The sequence below is a fragment of the Acytostelium subglobosum genome, assembly GCF_000787575.1.
Source record: "Acytostelium subglobosum LB1 DNA, scaffold: scaffold4, whole genome shotgun sequence".
Classification (NCBI taxonomy): domain Eukaryota; phylum Evosea; class Eumycetozoa; order Acytosteliales; family Acytosteliaceae; genus Acytostelium; species Acytostelium subglobosum.
Genome location: NW_012236528.1, coordinates 1,342,115 through 1,355,309, shown reverse-complemented (window position 1 = coordinate 1,355,309; position 13,195 = coordinate 1,342,115). Strand labels below are relative to the sequence as shown.

General features: G+C 47.4%; 4 protein-coding genes across 4 annotated transcripts; 2 read left to right on the top strand and 2 right to left on the bottom strand.

Moving 5' to 3' along the window:
* Positions 1 to 59: 59 nt before the first annotated feature.
* SAMD00019534_026990 (hypothetical protein) lies at positions 60 to 1,207 on the bottom strand (the record flags this gene model as incomplete). Its single annotated transcript, XM_012901997.1, has 5 exons — positions 60 to 183; positions 259 to 677; positions 748 to 836; positions 911 to 1,025; positions 1,112 to 1,207. The coding sequence occupies 5 exons, from the start codon at positions 1,205 to 1,207 to the stop codon at positions 60 to 62; spliced, it is 843 nt and encodes a 280-aa protein (XP_012757451.1).
* Positions 1,208 to 1,996: 789 nt separating this feature from the next.
* On the top strand, positions 1,997 to 4,737 carry SAMD00019534_026980 (hypothetical protein; the record flags this gene model as incomplete). The annotated part of the gene is made up of 2 exons (XM_012901996.1): positions 1,997 to 2,038; positions 2,215 to 4,737. The coding sequence occupies 2 exons, from the start codon at positions 1,997 to 1,999 to the stop codon at positions 4,735 to 4,737; spliced, it is 2,565 nt and encodes an 854-aa protein (XP_012757450.1).
* A 111-nt stretch (positions 4,738 to 4,848) lies between these two features.
* On the bottom strand, positions 4,849 to 8,015 carry SAMD00019534_026970 (hypothetical protein; the record flags this gene model as incomplete). The annotated part of the gene is made up of 3 exons (XM_012901995.1): positions 4,849 to 7,191; positions 7,334 to 7,786; positions 7,860 to 8,015. 3 exons carry the CDS (start codon positions 8,013 to 8,015, stop codon positions 4,849 to 4,851), a joined length of 2,952 nt encoding a protein of 983 aa, XP_012757449.1.
* Positions 8,016 to 10,082: 2,067 nt separating this feature from the next.
* On the top strand, positions 10,083 to 12,216 carry SAMD00019534_026960 (hypothetical protein; the record flags this gene model as incomplete). The annotated part of the gene is made up of 5 exons (XM_012901994.1): positions 10,083 to 10,283; positions 10,414 to 10,807; positions 10,946 to 11,209; positions 11,309 to 11,486; positions 11,565 to 12,216. 5 exons carry the CDS (start codon positions 10,083 to 10,085, stop codon positions 12,214 to 12,216), a joined length of 1,689 nt encoding a protein of 562 aa, XP_012757448.1.
* Between the last annotated feature and the right edge of the window lie 979 nt (positions 12,217 to 13,195).

The window sequence follows — 13,195 nt, the reverse complement described above, 5'->3', positions numbered from 1 at the left end:
ATCCATGATCTCCTGCTTGCAGGGTATACTCCTTTACAAGTGTAAGAGTTGGTTGACATTTATTCCTCTATCTCTGCGAATGGTTGATCCTCGACATTGCCCCTGTTCTTCAGTACATAGATAACACCAACTATCAGCAGGATCACAATTAGATAGAACGTAAACTTGTTCTCCTGTTTAAACCTGATTGATTGATTGAATGAATGAGTGTCAGCAGACCTTATCATCGCCAACCATGTCCTGGCCAGTTAAGCTTACCTTATAATATTCTTTAGTAGTACACTCTTCTTGTTGTATTTGTCTTCTTCGTCATCCACCATGTTTGGCGTCAGTTGTTGAGAGACTTGGATGATTGTGTCGCTCTTGCCTTGTGTGGGCGCCTGTTGCTTGCGGATGGCCAGACCATAGGGATTGCTGTTGAGATGTGACAGAGGTGGAGTCTCCTCCAGCAGTGACGGGTTGATCTGACCTGTGAATGACATGATGTCGTGGCGATCGACGCCGCTGCCGTCCGAGCCCGGTGACAGCACCTGTGATGCAGTCTGTGAAGTCGATGGCATTGATGAATGTTTATGTGTCAAGCCCAAGAATGGCTCTGCCCATGAAGACACTGCAAACGTCTTCCTAATATTAACTGATAGAGCGTCCTGTCGCTCATTTGATGGTAGTATTGCTTTCTGTTTGATTGATTGATTGATTGGGTCAGCCAAGCCATCCATCACCTTGCTCGATAGCTCACACACATACGTTACAAGTTGGACATGCGTAGCCAGCCATTGCAGTTGTTGGTGGCAGTGAACAAGCATATACATCTATACATTCTGGATGGAATAGGTCTGTACCATTCATTCAATGTCTGTGTGTCAGTGCCGTGTCGTACCATGTCGTATCGCAGTTGGTTAAATCATACCATAACACATCAACCTGATACAGTTATCACTCTTTAGTTCTCCTTTGCATATTCCACATACAGGTTCCTCAAAGTCACTATCATTCAACCAGTCTACATATGATCCAACATGACACTAAGTATGTATTAACATCGATATCGATTGGTTGTCAGTACTGACTTTCTCTCTGTCTCTCTAACTGTTTGTTCATTTCAACTTACGACTGAATGATCAGTCACTACACAACCCTCGCAGATGAACTTCTTGTGTACAAAGCAAAAGTCGTCTGATCTCTTCTTGCATTTACATATACCCATATTATTGTTATTAATATACTATCTCTATATCTCTATCTATCTATCTATCTATAATTATGTGTAGTGAACACTTAGAGATAAAGATAAAACTATGTTGATTGGATGATGATGTGAACACACACCTCTCTCACCCAGGCTGCAGTGACTCTTTGGTTTTCAAAGATAGTCAACTACTTGTGTGTGTGCCACGAATGCAAAGGCACCTAGAGTCATGAGTCATTCATCCTATTCATTCACCAAAGTTAAAGAGATAGAACAAACATGCATGATAATATTATAACAAAGTCAACCAACAAATAACTACTTATTATCTGTTGACTTTAAGACCCATTACATTAACAGAGTCAAGGTCCCATTACTTTAGGTTGGCTTGATTTGGATCGATCGATGTTGATTGAATTGATAGTGAACCTATCCTACCCTGCCGTCCTCTTCAAGAGTTATAACTTCCTAAACCAACCCAATATATTTAATGTCATTCAACCTAATCTAGATTAATAATCCCATTCATCGATCCTTGGGGCTTTTTATTGGATGGACCAAATGAATAAGAAGTTCGACAACTGCATTTTGTGATTCAACTGATGGGGAATGCATCAGTTTTGTTGTTGGGATGATGCACTCACTCATGTTGTTGAATAAATAAAAATGATTTGTCAACCTTTCATTCATTCAGATCTACTTGGACAAACTTCTGTCTTGAATGAAAATCATTTCATATCACCATCGTTGTTATATCTTGTAAATATTTATTGTAATCCTATATATATTATATAATCTTTGTTAAACATGACTGAGACAAAGAAGACTTGGATTGATGTCCAAAAGAGGGTATGTTGTAATAATATATCTCATGATCAAGATTTATCTTGACCGTGATGATCACTCACACACAGTGTGTTGTGTTAATGAATGAATGAAAAGTCATAACTTGATCACTAACATATAATTATCTCTTTCTTCTTCTTCTTCTTTCATTCTCTCTCCATCTCATCCCATAATACCAGACCTTCACTGGTTGGGCCAACAACTATCTTAAGGAGCGTATCCTGAAGATTAATGACCTCGCCACAGACCTTGAGGACGGAGTCAAGTTGATTAACCTTCTCGAGATTATCTCGAGCAAGAAGATCCTCAAGTTCAACAAGCAGCCAAAGATCAGACTGCACAAGATCGAGAACAACAACTTGGCCGTCAACTTTATCAAGCAGGAGGGTCTCAAGCTGGTGGGCATTGGTGCTGAGGACATCGTCGATGGCCAACTGAAGCTCATCCTCGGTCTGATCTGGACCCTGATTCTGAGATACCAGATCCAGATGGCCGAGACCGACTCGCCCAAGGCCGCCCTTTTGGAGTGGGTGCGCAACCAAGTGAAGCCATACGGTGTCCGTGTGGACAACTTCACCGACTCGTGGAGAGACGGCAAGGTGCTGTCGGCCCTGACCGACTCGCTCAAGCCAGGCGTTCTCGACATGAACTCTCTGACCAACGACGCCCTGACCGACGTCGACCGTGCCATGGATGTCGCCCTCGAGCAGTACGAGATCCCCAAGATTATGGACCCATCTGACATGGTCAACCTGCCAGACGAGCTGTCCGTCATCACCTACGTTTCCTACTTCCGTGACTACGCCGTCAACAAGTGCAAGCGCGACAAGGAGGCCGCCGAAGCCCTCGAGCGCAAGAGACGCACCACCTCAGACGCCTCCCAGGTGCTCGCCTACGGACCAGGTCTGGAGGGCGGTTTCGTCAACCAGCGTGGAGATTTCACCATCAAGGCCATGAACTACTACGGTGAGCCATTGGCCAACGGCGGAGAGAACTTTGCCGTCACCGTCACCGGTGCCAACGGTGCCCAGATCCCAGTCCACTTGGTCGACAAGGCCAACGGAACCTACGAGGGCAACTACACCTCGGCCGAGCCACAAGACATCGTCATCCACATCAAGTTGGACGGCGTTGACATCAAGAACTCGCCATTCCACGTCAAGATCGACGGTGCTGACCACAACGAGTCCAACGCCTACGGCCCAGGTCTCGAGGGTGCCAAGGTTGGCGTCCCAGCCCCATTCAAGATCCAAGGTCGCAACAAGGCCGGCGAGCCAATGACCCGCGGAGGAGACGACTTCACCGTTAAGGTGACCGGCCCAGAGGGCAACGTCCCAGCCAACGTCCACGACAATGGCGACGGTTCCTACGACGTCGTCTACAACCCAACCAAGGGTGGTGATCACACCGTTGAGGTCTTCCTCCGCGGCACCCCATTGGCCCAGGGTCCAGTCCCAGTCCGTGTCTTGTCCGCCGACGAGAACAACTCCTTCTGTGACGGTCCAGGTTTCGATGCCGCCCAGGCTCGTCGCCCAACCCAGTTCACCATCCACTCTGTCGGTGCCAACGGCAAGCCATGCACTGATGGCGGTGACCCCTTCCAGGTCTCCATCTCTGGCCCACACCAGGTCGACGTCTCCATTGAGGACAACGGCGACGGAACCTACACCGTTGCTTACACCCCAGAGAAGCCAGGCGACTATGAGATCCTGGTCACTCTGAACGAGAAGCCAATCAAGGACATCCCCAAGAACATCCACATCAAGCCCGCCGCCGACGCCAACAACTCGTACGCTGAGGGTCCAGGTTTGGAGCACGGAGAGTGCTTCCAGCCATCCAAGTTCAAGATCCACGCCGTCGACCCAGACGGAGTTCACCGCAACGACGGTGGCGACGGATTCGTCGTCACTGTTGAGGGACCAGCCCCAGTCGAGCCAGTCATGGTCGACAACGGAGACGGTACCTACGACGTTGAGTTCGAGCCAAAGGTTCCAGGTGACTACACCATCAACCTCACCCTCGACGGCGAGAACGTCAACGGCTTCCCAAAGGTCGTCCGCGTCAAGCCAGCCCCATCTGCCAACCACTCCTACGCCAAGGGCCCAGGTTTGGTTGAGGCTTTCGACAATGCCGTCGCTGAGTTCACCATCTTTGCCATCGACACCAACGGACAAGCCAGAACCGACGGAGGAGACCCCTTCGCTGTTACCATCAACGGACCAAACGGTCTGGTCGTCGACCCAAAGGTCACCGACAACAACGACGGTACCTACGCCGTCCAGTACGAGCCAACCGTCGACGGAGACTACCAAATCAACGTCACCCTGCGCGACGTCCCCATCAAGGACATGCCAGTCAATGTCAAGTGCATTGAGGGAGCCGATGACGGATCGTCATTCGGTTCATTCACCTTCACTGTGGCCGCCAAGAACAAGAAGGGCGAGGCCAAGACCTACGGAGGCGACAAGTTCGAGGTTTCCATCACCGGACCAGCCGAGTACATCACTCTGGACGCCATCGACAACACCAACGGTACCTACACCGCCGCCTACTCGCTCCAGGGCAACGGAAGATTCTCGACCGCTGTCAAGTTGAACGGAAAGCACATTGAGGGCAGTCCATTCAAGCAAGTGTTGGGCAACCCAGGCAAGAAGAACCCAGATGTCAAGACCTTCACCACCACTGCCTCTGCCAACATCTAAATAAACATCTTGTTGTGATAATATATAATATACTCATTGGAATCATTCCAATCACTCATTCAATTATTGAACTATTCCAATCAATAACCTGGGTTCGATCAATCAATTTATTTAAATGGAAGACTCGAGGGTGATGATAAATGTACGGACATCCATGGGAGTAAGCTGGACGGTGAAGTTATCCAATGATCCATTGTTGGGGTACCATGTGCCAGTGTTGGTCTTCCAGCTCAAACGCTCAAAGCTGGATAGTTTGAGGGTGGCCGACAAGTTCATTTCGGTGATTGATGTCACAGAGTAGGTGGAGAACAGTGTGCTGGCGTCCAAAGTGATCAGTTGGGGATCAACAGTGTCCTGTCCATCCAGCTCATAGATGTTCTGGAGACGCAAGATGATGGATGTGTCTGAACCGTCCAGCCACTGCAGGGTGTGGACACGCACGCCAGCTGGGAGGTTGAGGGCCAGTGGGCTGTATGTGCCGCGGTACTGCGAGGACCAGACACTGGGGGACTGCTGGGTGGTGGTGAACACGGGGAACAATGGGTGATTGTGCTCCAGTGACAATGGACGGTACATAGACTGTGCGTCGTTGTTGATACCGTGGAAGACGATCTTGGTAGTTGTGACGATCTGTGTCGACTCGTTCATGGGCTCGCCCACACCACGACCATCATCGCGCAATGTCCTGCGGTGCAACATCATCTCGATCTCGCCATCGCTGAGTGAAGCACATGAGCGCGAACGATCGGTGACAAAAGTCAGTTGCTGGTTCTTGGTGGTATCCTGCAAGTATGTGATTGCGTTGACTGGCACGTAGTTGCCAGACACGGGCTGCACCACGGTGTAGTTCCATGAGTAGCGCTTGTTGAGCTCACGTTCCTGCATCTCCATGCCGTTGGCGTCCGAGTACCACAGGTTGTTGGTGTGCAGGTCGGTTGTGTAGCGAGAGATTACCTCCTTGCCCTTGTTGTCAGCGATGCTGATAGGACCGACGGTCTCCTCCAGCTCGAGGTAGTAGGCGTTGGCGTACAGACGGAATGTCTGGATCATGTTGGCGTTCCAATAGCGAGTAAGTGTGCTGACCATGCTGCCTGGGGCGTAGGTGACCTTGGGGTCGGTGGTGGTGTAGGTCGAGGGGGTCTGGCTGACGGGGCGGAAGATGTAGGCACCCGAGCACTGACCCGAGCTGTGGTCACCCGTTGATGGGTCGTACATCAAGTACTCCTGAGTGACTGCGATTGATGAGCCAGAGGTGACATTGGTGATGCTCTTGATGGCACCGGTCTTGCCATCAAAGCTCACAGAGATGAAAGCATTCTGCATCACTATGTCGCCTGCGGTGACCGCTGTGGCATGAGCCTCAGCGTGGACGGCCTCAGAGTCCTGTGGTGCGCTGGTCGAGAGCACGTAAGAGGCGAAACCAAAGGGTGGGACCTCAGCAGTGAACGAGAGGGAGATAGTGCCGTCCTGTTCGGTGGTGGTCTGTGAGGACACAGCGCCATACTCATTGGACACGTAGACTGTGGCTGTTGGGACGGGGAGACGGACATGCTCGAAACGAGACCAGGACAATGAGTTGTACAAGACGACTGGTACATTGGTTCCCTGGGCAAGCTGGGTCAGAGCTGGACACGAAGACTCATTGAGCAATGGGCAGAACTGCATGGATGGTACAGATTGGTTGCCTGAACCGACAAGTAGTTGTCCGACAACACTGTCCAGTGCCTCGTACACGGCATATTGGCCGATTGACAATCGCATGGCATAGTCCCATGCGACCTCCTGCTTCTCAGTACCGGAGACGGCATCATGATGCTGGGCAACACCCTGGGCCTGGCGGAGTACCTCGACCTGGGGGAAGTATGTGGACTGGACACTTGGGATCTCGCTCTGCGATGTGACGAGCAGCTGCTCGGCGACATGGAGAAGGGCGTTGGTCTGGCGAACGTAACCCTTGAGGGCGGGACGGCTCACAAAGTAGCCAGTCCAGTAAGAGTACTCATTGTCAGCGTATGGGAAGAAGTCGTCGGTCTTTACCGAGAAGGACACTCCGGCCTCGTTGACAGCATTGGTGTAGATCGATGGCGTCGAGTAGAAGACGTTGATGCCATACTGTGGGTTGGCATTGATGTAGGCGATCAACTTGTCGATGTTCTTGAAGTAGAGGTTGGCGTCGATGTAGGCAAAGTCGCAGCCGAATGGGATCAACACGTTGTTGGTGGTGTAGTGCGAGGCATACTCGAGGGCCATTGCGACGAACTCCTCAGCACGCTGCTGGACATTGTAGTTGAATAGAGTTGGGTCGTTCTGGATGGGGTCGTCTCCGTCCTCAAAAGAGAAACCAGATGGTGTGCAATAGTGGTTCCTGAGGACACCCGTGAACAACTGGTACTGTGGCGTGGACTGGGTACCATTCCAAATGAACTCCATGCGTTTGTCAGCCAGTCTGATGGCCTAGAGGGTTGGCGGGCGGGAGTAGGAGACAGGAGTTAGTAAGGCTGGCGAATTAATAAAATGTCAGGTGTCAAGTTGATAACGTGACACATGATCGCATGACATCCAATCAATCACGTGACTTCATGTTAACTTAACTTACATCATCTTGGTAGTCGAGACGACATATGAAGAAGGCCTCGAATCCTAGGTTGGCAAAGAGGGCAGCCTGGGCACTGGAGTGTCCAAAGGGGTCGATGTGCCAGCCAATCTTGGGAGTGACACCAAACTTTTGATTGAGGAACTGGTGTCCCAAGGTCATCTGATCGATGATGTCGTCGTAGTAGGTGGTGGCTTCATCATTCATACACCAGCCTCCGTTGATAAACTCAAGCTGGCCATTGTGGACCAACTCGGTTACGTCCTCCTGAAGCTCTGGCGTCTGTTCATTCCACCATCTCATAAAGTAGGCGATCTCGACATAGATGAAACGTCTGTTGGCATTCTGGAGCAGGCCCATAATGACCTCGTCCAAAGTGTACTGAACGCCAGCAAAGGCGATCGACATGTTTAGGCCGACATAGTACTGGTCGACAGTCTTCAACCAGCCAACATCCTAAGTAGGTGAGTGAGTGAGTGTCATGTTGGTCAGTCAGTGTGAGTATGGTCTTGGAAGTTGATGAACTTACGTCATGAGTGTGAGCGACTATGTGGACATTGGTCACGTTTGAGCTCATGGGGTAGATGAGTGGGGCCTTGGGCTTTCTCAAGGCATTAGTTGTTGTGACAACACACAACAAGGTGATTGCCAGGAACAAGTATACAGTGTTACTTGGTTTATACATTTGAATATGTTATCTGTATATTGATATTAACGAAATGGAATATTGACGATCGTTGATTCAAGATAGAATGAGCAGTGATCCACTCTCTCGTTCCAATCAATCCATCTTTGCATAATGTAGGTGTGTGTGATTGATGTCTGTTGGTGAACTAAAGCCATCACTGGGTGTGATCATTCATTGTTCAAAGATATTTTATTTATTCGGTGACCACCACTCGGGTATGATTGGTAGGTCCTTCCCCAGGTGCCCCTGATCAATCAAAAAGTATCTTATGCCTCTTGAAGCCAATAAACAAGATATTTATTAATTAATAATAATATCAATCCATCTCAATCTTAACTTTGTTCGTGTTCTTTCTCCAATTCAATCATTCATTCATTCATTGTCATACTCAAATACTTGATGTTGTATTATTACAGTTATTATTAGTTTGATTGTTTGTTTGATTGATTGATTAATTGATTGATGAGTCAACAACTAATAATAATGAATTATTATATTTCAACGACAACAACACATAAGAGTGATGTGTATCTAACTCCAAAGTGTTCCATTCGGAATTCGAATCTGAATCAATACATGTGGGTTGTCCCGATCCATCTTTCCTCGTCATCTTTGTTACAAAGATTCAACTAAATGACACCTGTCATACTCATTACTCACTACTCATTGCTCAATTCATGATTTACTTGTATTATAAATAACTTACATCATCAATCATACATCAATCAATCAAATAATGACAACAATAACAAAGAAACAACAAGTTAATAATAATAATAGTGGTACCTTAAGTTGGATATCACCTGTCGCAAGTGCATTGTTATCGTCATCATGTTGTGTAGTGCAATTGGTGTTGAATGCATTCTCTGTATCATGTTCAGGCTTCTCTGTGTTGAACCCTTATAGGAGTCAGTTTGCAGCACTCACCATACTATCACTATCATACACAATCTATCGTTATGGTTTCAACAAGAGGACTGCACTCATCCTATCCCTCTCCCTAGCATTGACCATCAGTCCAGACATAGTACGCTTTGTCAATGAAGGTGGTATGAGTGCATTCACATCAACGCTCTCCACTTCAACAACAAGTACTGCAACTACAGCAGCAACAGTGTTATCAGATACGTATTATGAAATTAAGATTGGTGGCATTGGATGTATGTCATGCGCCAATCGTATCAAGACGACGTTGGACGCACAATCAATTGTTAGAAGTGCAAGAGTGTACTTTGACAATGCCACTGCCATTGTGACAACCGAGTCACATCCAGACTATAGCTTCTTCCTCGAGCGTATAATCAATTCAATCGATACAAAGTATTCTGCACAAGTTGTAAATAAATGGTGATGATCATCATACATTCATTTATTCATTCAATGTTGTACAAGGAGTGGACTTTGGTGAAAGTTGCATTGGTGGGCTGTGATTAACACCTGGTCCTCCTATGTATCAACAACGTAGAGGCAGGGCTTTAGTTGGTCTTTGCAGCCCCAGCACCGCAAGACCAGGACCTAATTTTTCGCTTTGCGAAGCCCCCTTCTTTTTCAACACTAGCGGATACTTGATATTTTGTATTATTCACACGAAATCTTATTGTTGTGTCGGTTTCACACATTGTTTGGTAGACTTTGGTGTGTGTGTGTGTGAGAGTGCCAAGGTCCAACTTAGTCTTTGATCAAAGTACTACACCTCCACTTTTGCAAGACATATACATACACACACACACACAATTACACAATCACACAAACAGATAACGTACACAACAACAAAACAAAACAATAGCAAACAAACAATCGTTCAGCCAATCAATCAAAGACGACATATAATTGTAAAATATAGACTTCGATCAATCAAACAATCAACATTGTAATATACAACAAACAATCAATCAAAATACAGCAAACATATACTATATATATTATATAACAGCGAACTTTCCCGATTTAGCGAGTGATCGAGTGAGCAAGCAAGCGACCATCATCATCTCCACACACACATACACAATAACAAACAAATAATAATATTGAATGATGAGCCTACATGTTCAAAAGTCAGTACTAATGTATCTGACCATTGTACTGGGACTGCTCCTGATACATTGTCCAGTGGGTTCACTGTCAGTGTCATTGCAACAAGTCGGAAGCCGAAGTGTAGGGGGCGGAGTCGGCAGGATACCGATCCAGTACCAGGAGTCACGTCCAAGGTTCCCCTCCAAGGATGAACTGAAAGAATATAGTCTAGCAACTGCCGATGTATACTGGGTATGTAGTTTCATCATATGATTGATTGATTGATCACTAACATGTGCTCCCGGAATCATCCCACCCCCATTTCCCCATTTCCCCCCTACCCCCACTCAATCAATCGACCAATCAATCAAACGAATAACAGACAGGAGGCATGACAATCAATTGTTCATGCACTACAACAAATGCTTCATCTTATGCATGTAGCCAAGATGATAATGGCAACCCAAAGGGAAATTGGAATGATGGTCTGCAGGTGTTTGAAGATCCAATGCCATCGAATGCCGCGCTAAAGGCCATCGGCTTTGAGCTGTGGGGCACGTTCAACTGTGACGTCGACTCACACAGTAAGACACAGCTGCTGATATTGGTCGAGGGCGAAGAAGTGGGCAACCAGACGACGGTCGACTATGAGAACATATGCGAGTGTCCGTTGTGTGTGTCCAGCTTTACGATCCCGGCAGCCGAGTGGAAGCACGACATCTACAACTATACAGGCGCCAACTCGGTGTCGATCAATGTGTTTAGGAATCCAATATGTCTGTGGAAGGTCCAGGTCATGCTCTACTACACGATGCATCCCCCTGTGATCACGACCGCCAACACCACGACACCAACGACATCGACCATCACCACAACCACTACACCAACGACATCGAACACGTCTACCACCMCAGCCACTACAGCGACTACTACAGCAACGACGACTGTGACCACGTCGGCGACAACAGAGACGACTACACCCGCGACCACGGCTACAACAGCCGCGACCACAGCTACTGGCGCCACCACTGATGGACCCAAGCCCGAACCCCAAGGTCTTTCGACCAAAGACTGGATCATCATCTCGTCTTCGATAACAGGTGGAGCACTAGTCTTTATCATAGTCTTTGTCTATGTTCGCAACAAGTTTGCCAGGCAAGGATACATAGAGTTAAAAGGTAAGTCACAGTTTTCCCCAGGCGGGGGTTCTGCGCGCCGAGGCCAAGGAGTACGCGTCACATCTACTAACCTCGTATACGCATATACATCATAAACAGAGGGTAAAGAGATTGATATTACAGAGATCAAACTTGGAGAGAGGATTGGAAAGGGTAACTTTGGCGAGGTGTTCAAGGGACAATGGAGAGGTGCAGTTGTGGCCATCAAGAAGTTGCCAGCTCACAACATCACTGAGAGTGTGATGAGGGAGTTCCACAGGGAGATTGACCTGATGAAGTAAGTTCCAAACATTGATTGATCGATCACCTGATCACACTCACTCACTCAATCACTCAATTACTCAATCAAAAACAGGAACTTGAGACATCCAAATGTGATCCAGTTCTTGGGATCATGCACGATACCTCCAAACATCTGTATTTGTACAGAGTATATGCAGAGGGGATCGTTGTACACGATATTGCACGATCCAACAATGGTGTTGCCATGGAGTTTGATCAAGAAGATATGTCTGGACGCGATCAAGGGCATCATATATCTGCACAGCTCAATCCCGGTGATCCTGCACAGAGATCTCAAGTCACACAACCTCCTGGTGGACGACAACTGGAAGGTCAAGGTGGCCGACTTTGGTCTGAGTACCATCGAACAGACGGCCACAATGACTGCGTGTGGCACACCATGCTGGACGGCACCGGAGGTGCTGCGCAACCAACGCTACACCGAGAAGGCAGACGTATACTCATTTGCCATTGTGATGTGGGAGTGTGCCACTCGCATGGACCCCTACGCCGGCATGCCACCCTTCCAGGTGATCTTTGCCGTGGGTCGCGAGGGTCTGCGTCCGCCCGTGCCTCGCAGCTGTCCGCCTGAGTTTGTGACGCTGATGACCGACTGCTGGGCTGAGAACGCCGACAATCGTCCGTCAATGGAGGTGGCACTAATGCGAATGGAGGCAGTTGATGTCACTGGCTGGCCAGATGTCATAATCAAACCGAATCAATGATCGACCATCATCACTCTCACACATAATACCTCATCTCATCACACCAGCCAGACCGATGGCAATATCGATACTCACTTCACACAGTCGAATGGAACTCCTTCTTCGTATCCAACCTAATTTCCAGTCCCCCACCCACACACACTCAAACTCAAACTCAAATTCAAATTCAAACTCAGCTGGATCTCTGGTGAGCAGACATCCTTCTTCTTCTTCTCTTTCCTTTCAATCAGTCAATCAATCAATCAACCCCAAACAAACAAACAATCATCGACTCAACAAACTTGTATAGACATACATCATCTACTTTGTTGAGTGATACAATAAAATGTCTTTGGCTTGGGGCATGAAGGCCATCAAACAATCAATCATTCAAAACAATCCAGAAGCATAGGAATGATCATAGATTATTGTTGCAATGTATTGTTGATTGAAAGTGGGTGTGGGCGAGCTCGCCCTTTCGAAAAGTGGATGCACACCTCTAGTGTGGGCAAAAACAATCTGAAAAGTTGATGGCGGATGTGGGTCAAAGCCTAATGGGCAACTCTTGCCTTGAGCATCTTTGCAAACAAACAATCCCACAACATTAATAATAATACATGTACCAATCATGCCTAGACTTTCAACCTTAGTTGGGGTACATGACAATGTGATGTGAGTGGAGTGTGTGTTTGTTTGTTTACCAGCTTGCTTGCTTCTTTGTGTTCTACGCACTCGCAGTAATCATACATTACATTTACATTACATGTAGTTATAAATATACATACTACTATACTATACATACTTATACTGTACTACAATGTCATTCATGTTAACCATTTATTAATCATTCAATCAATCAAGCACTCACATATTCAATCAATCAATCAATCACGCAGTTACACACACACACAATCACTCACTCACTCACTCACTCATTGACAATGATGACGATGATGACACGATGTCGACCCTTCATTGCACTGGGGATCATCTTGCTACT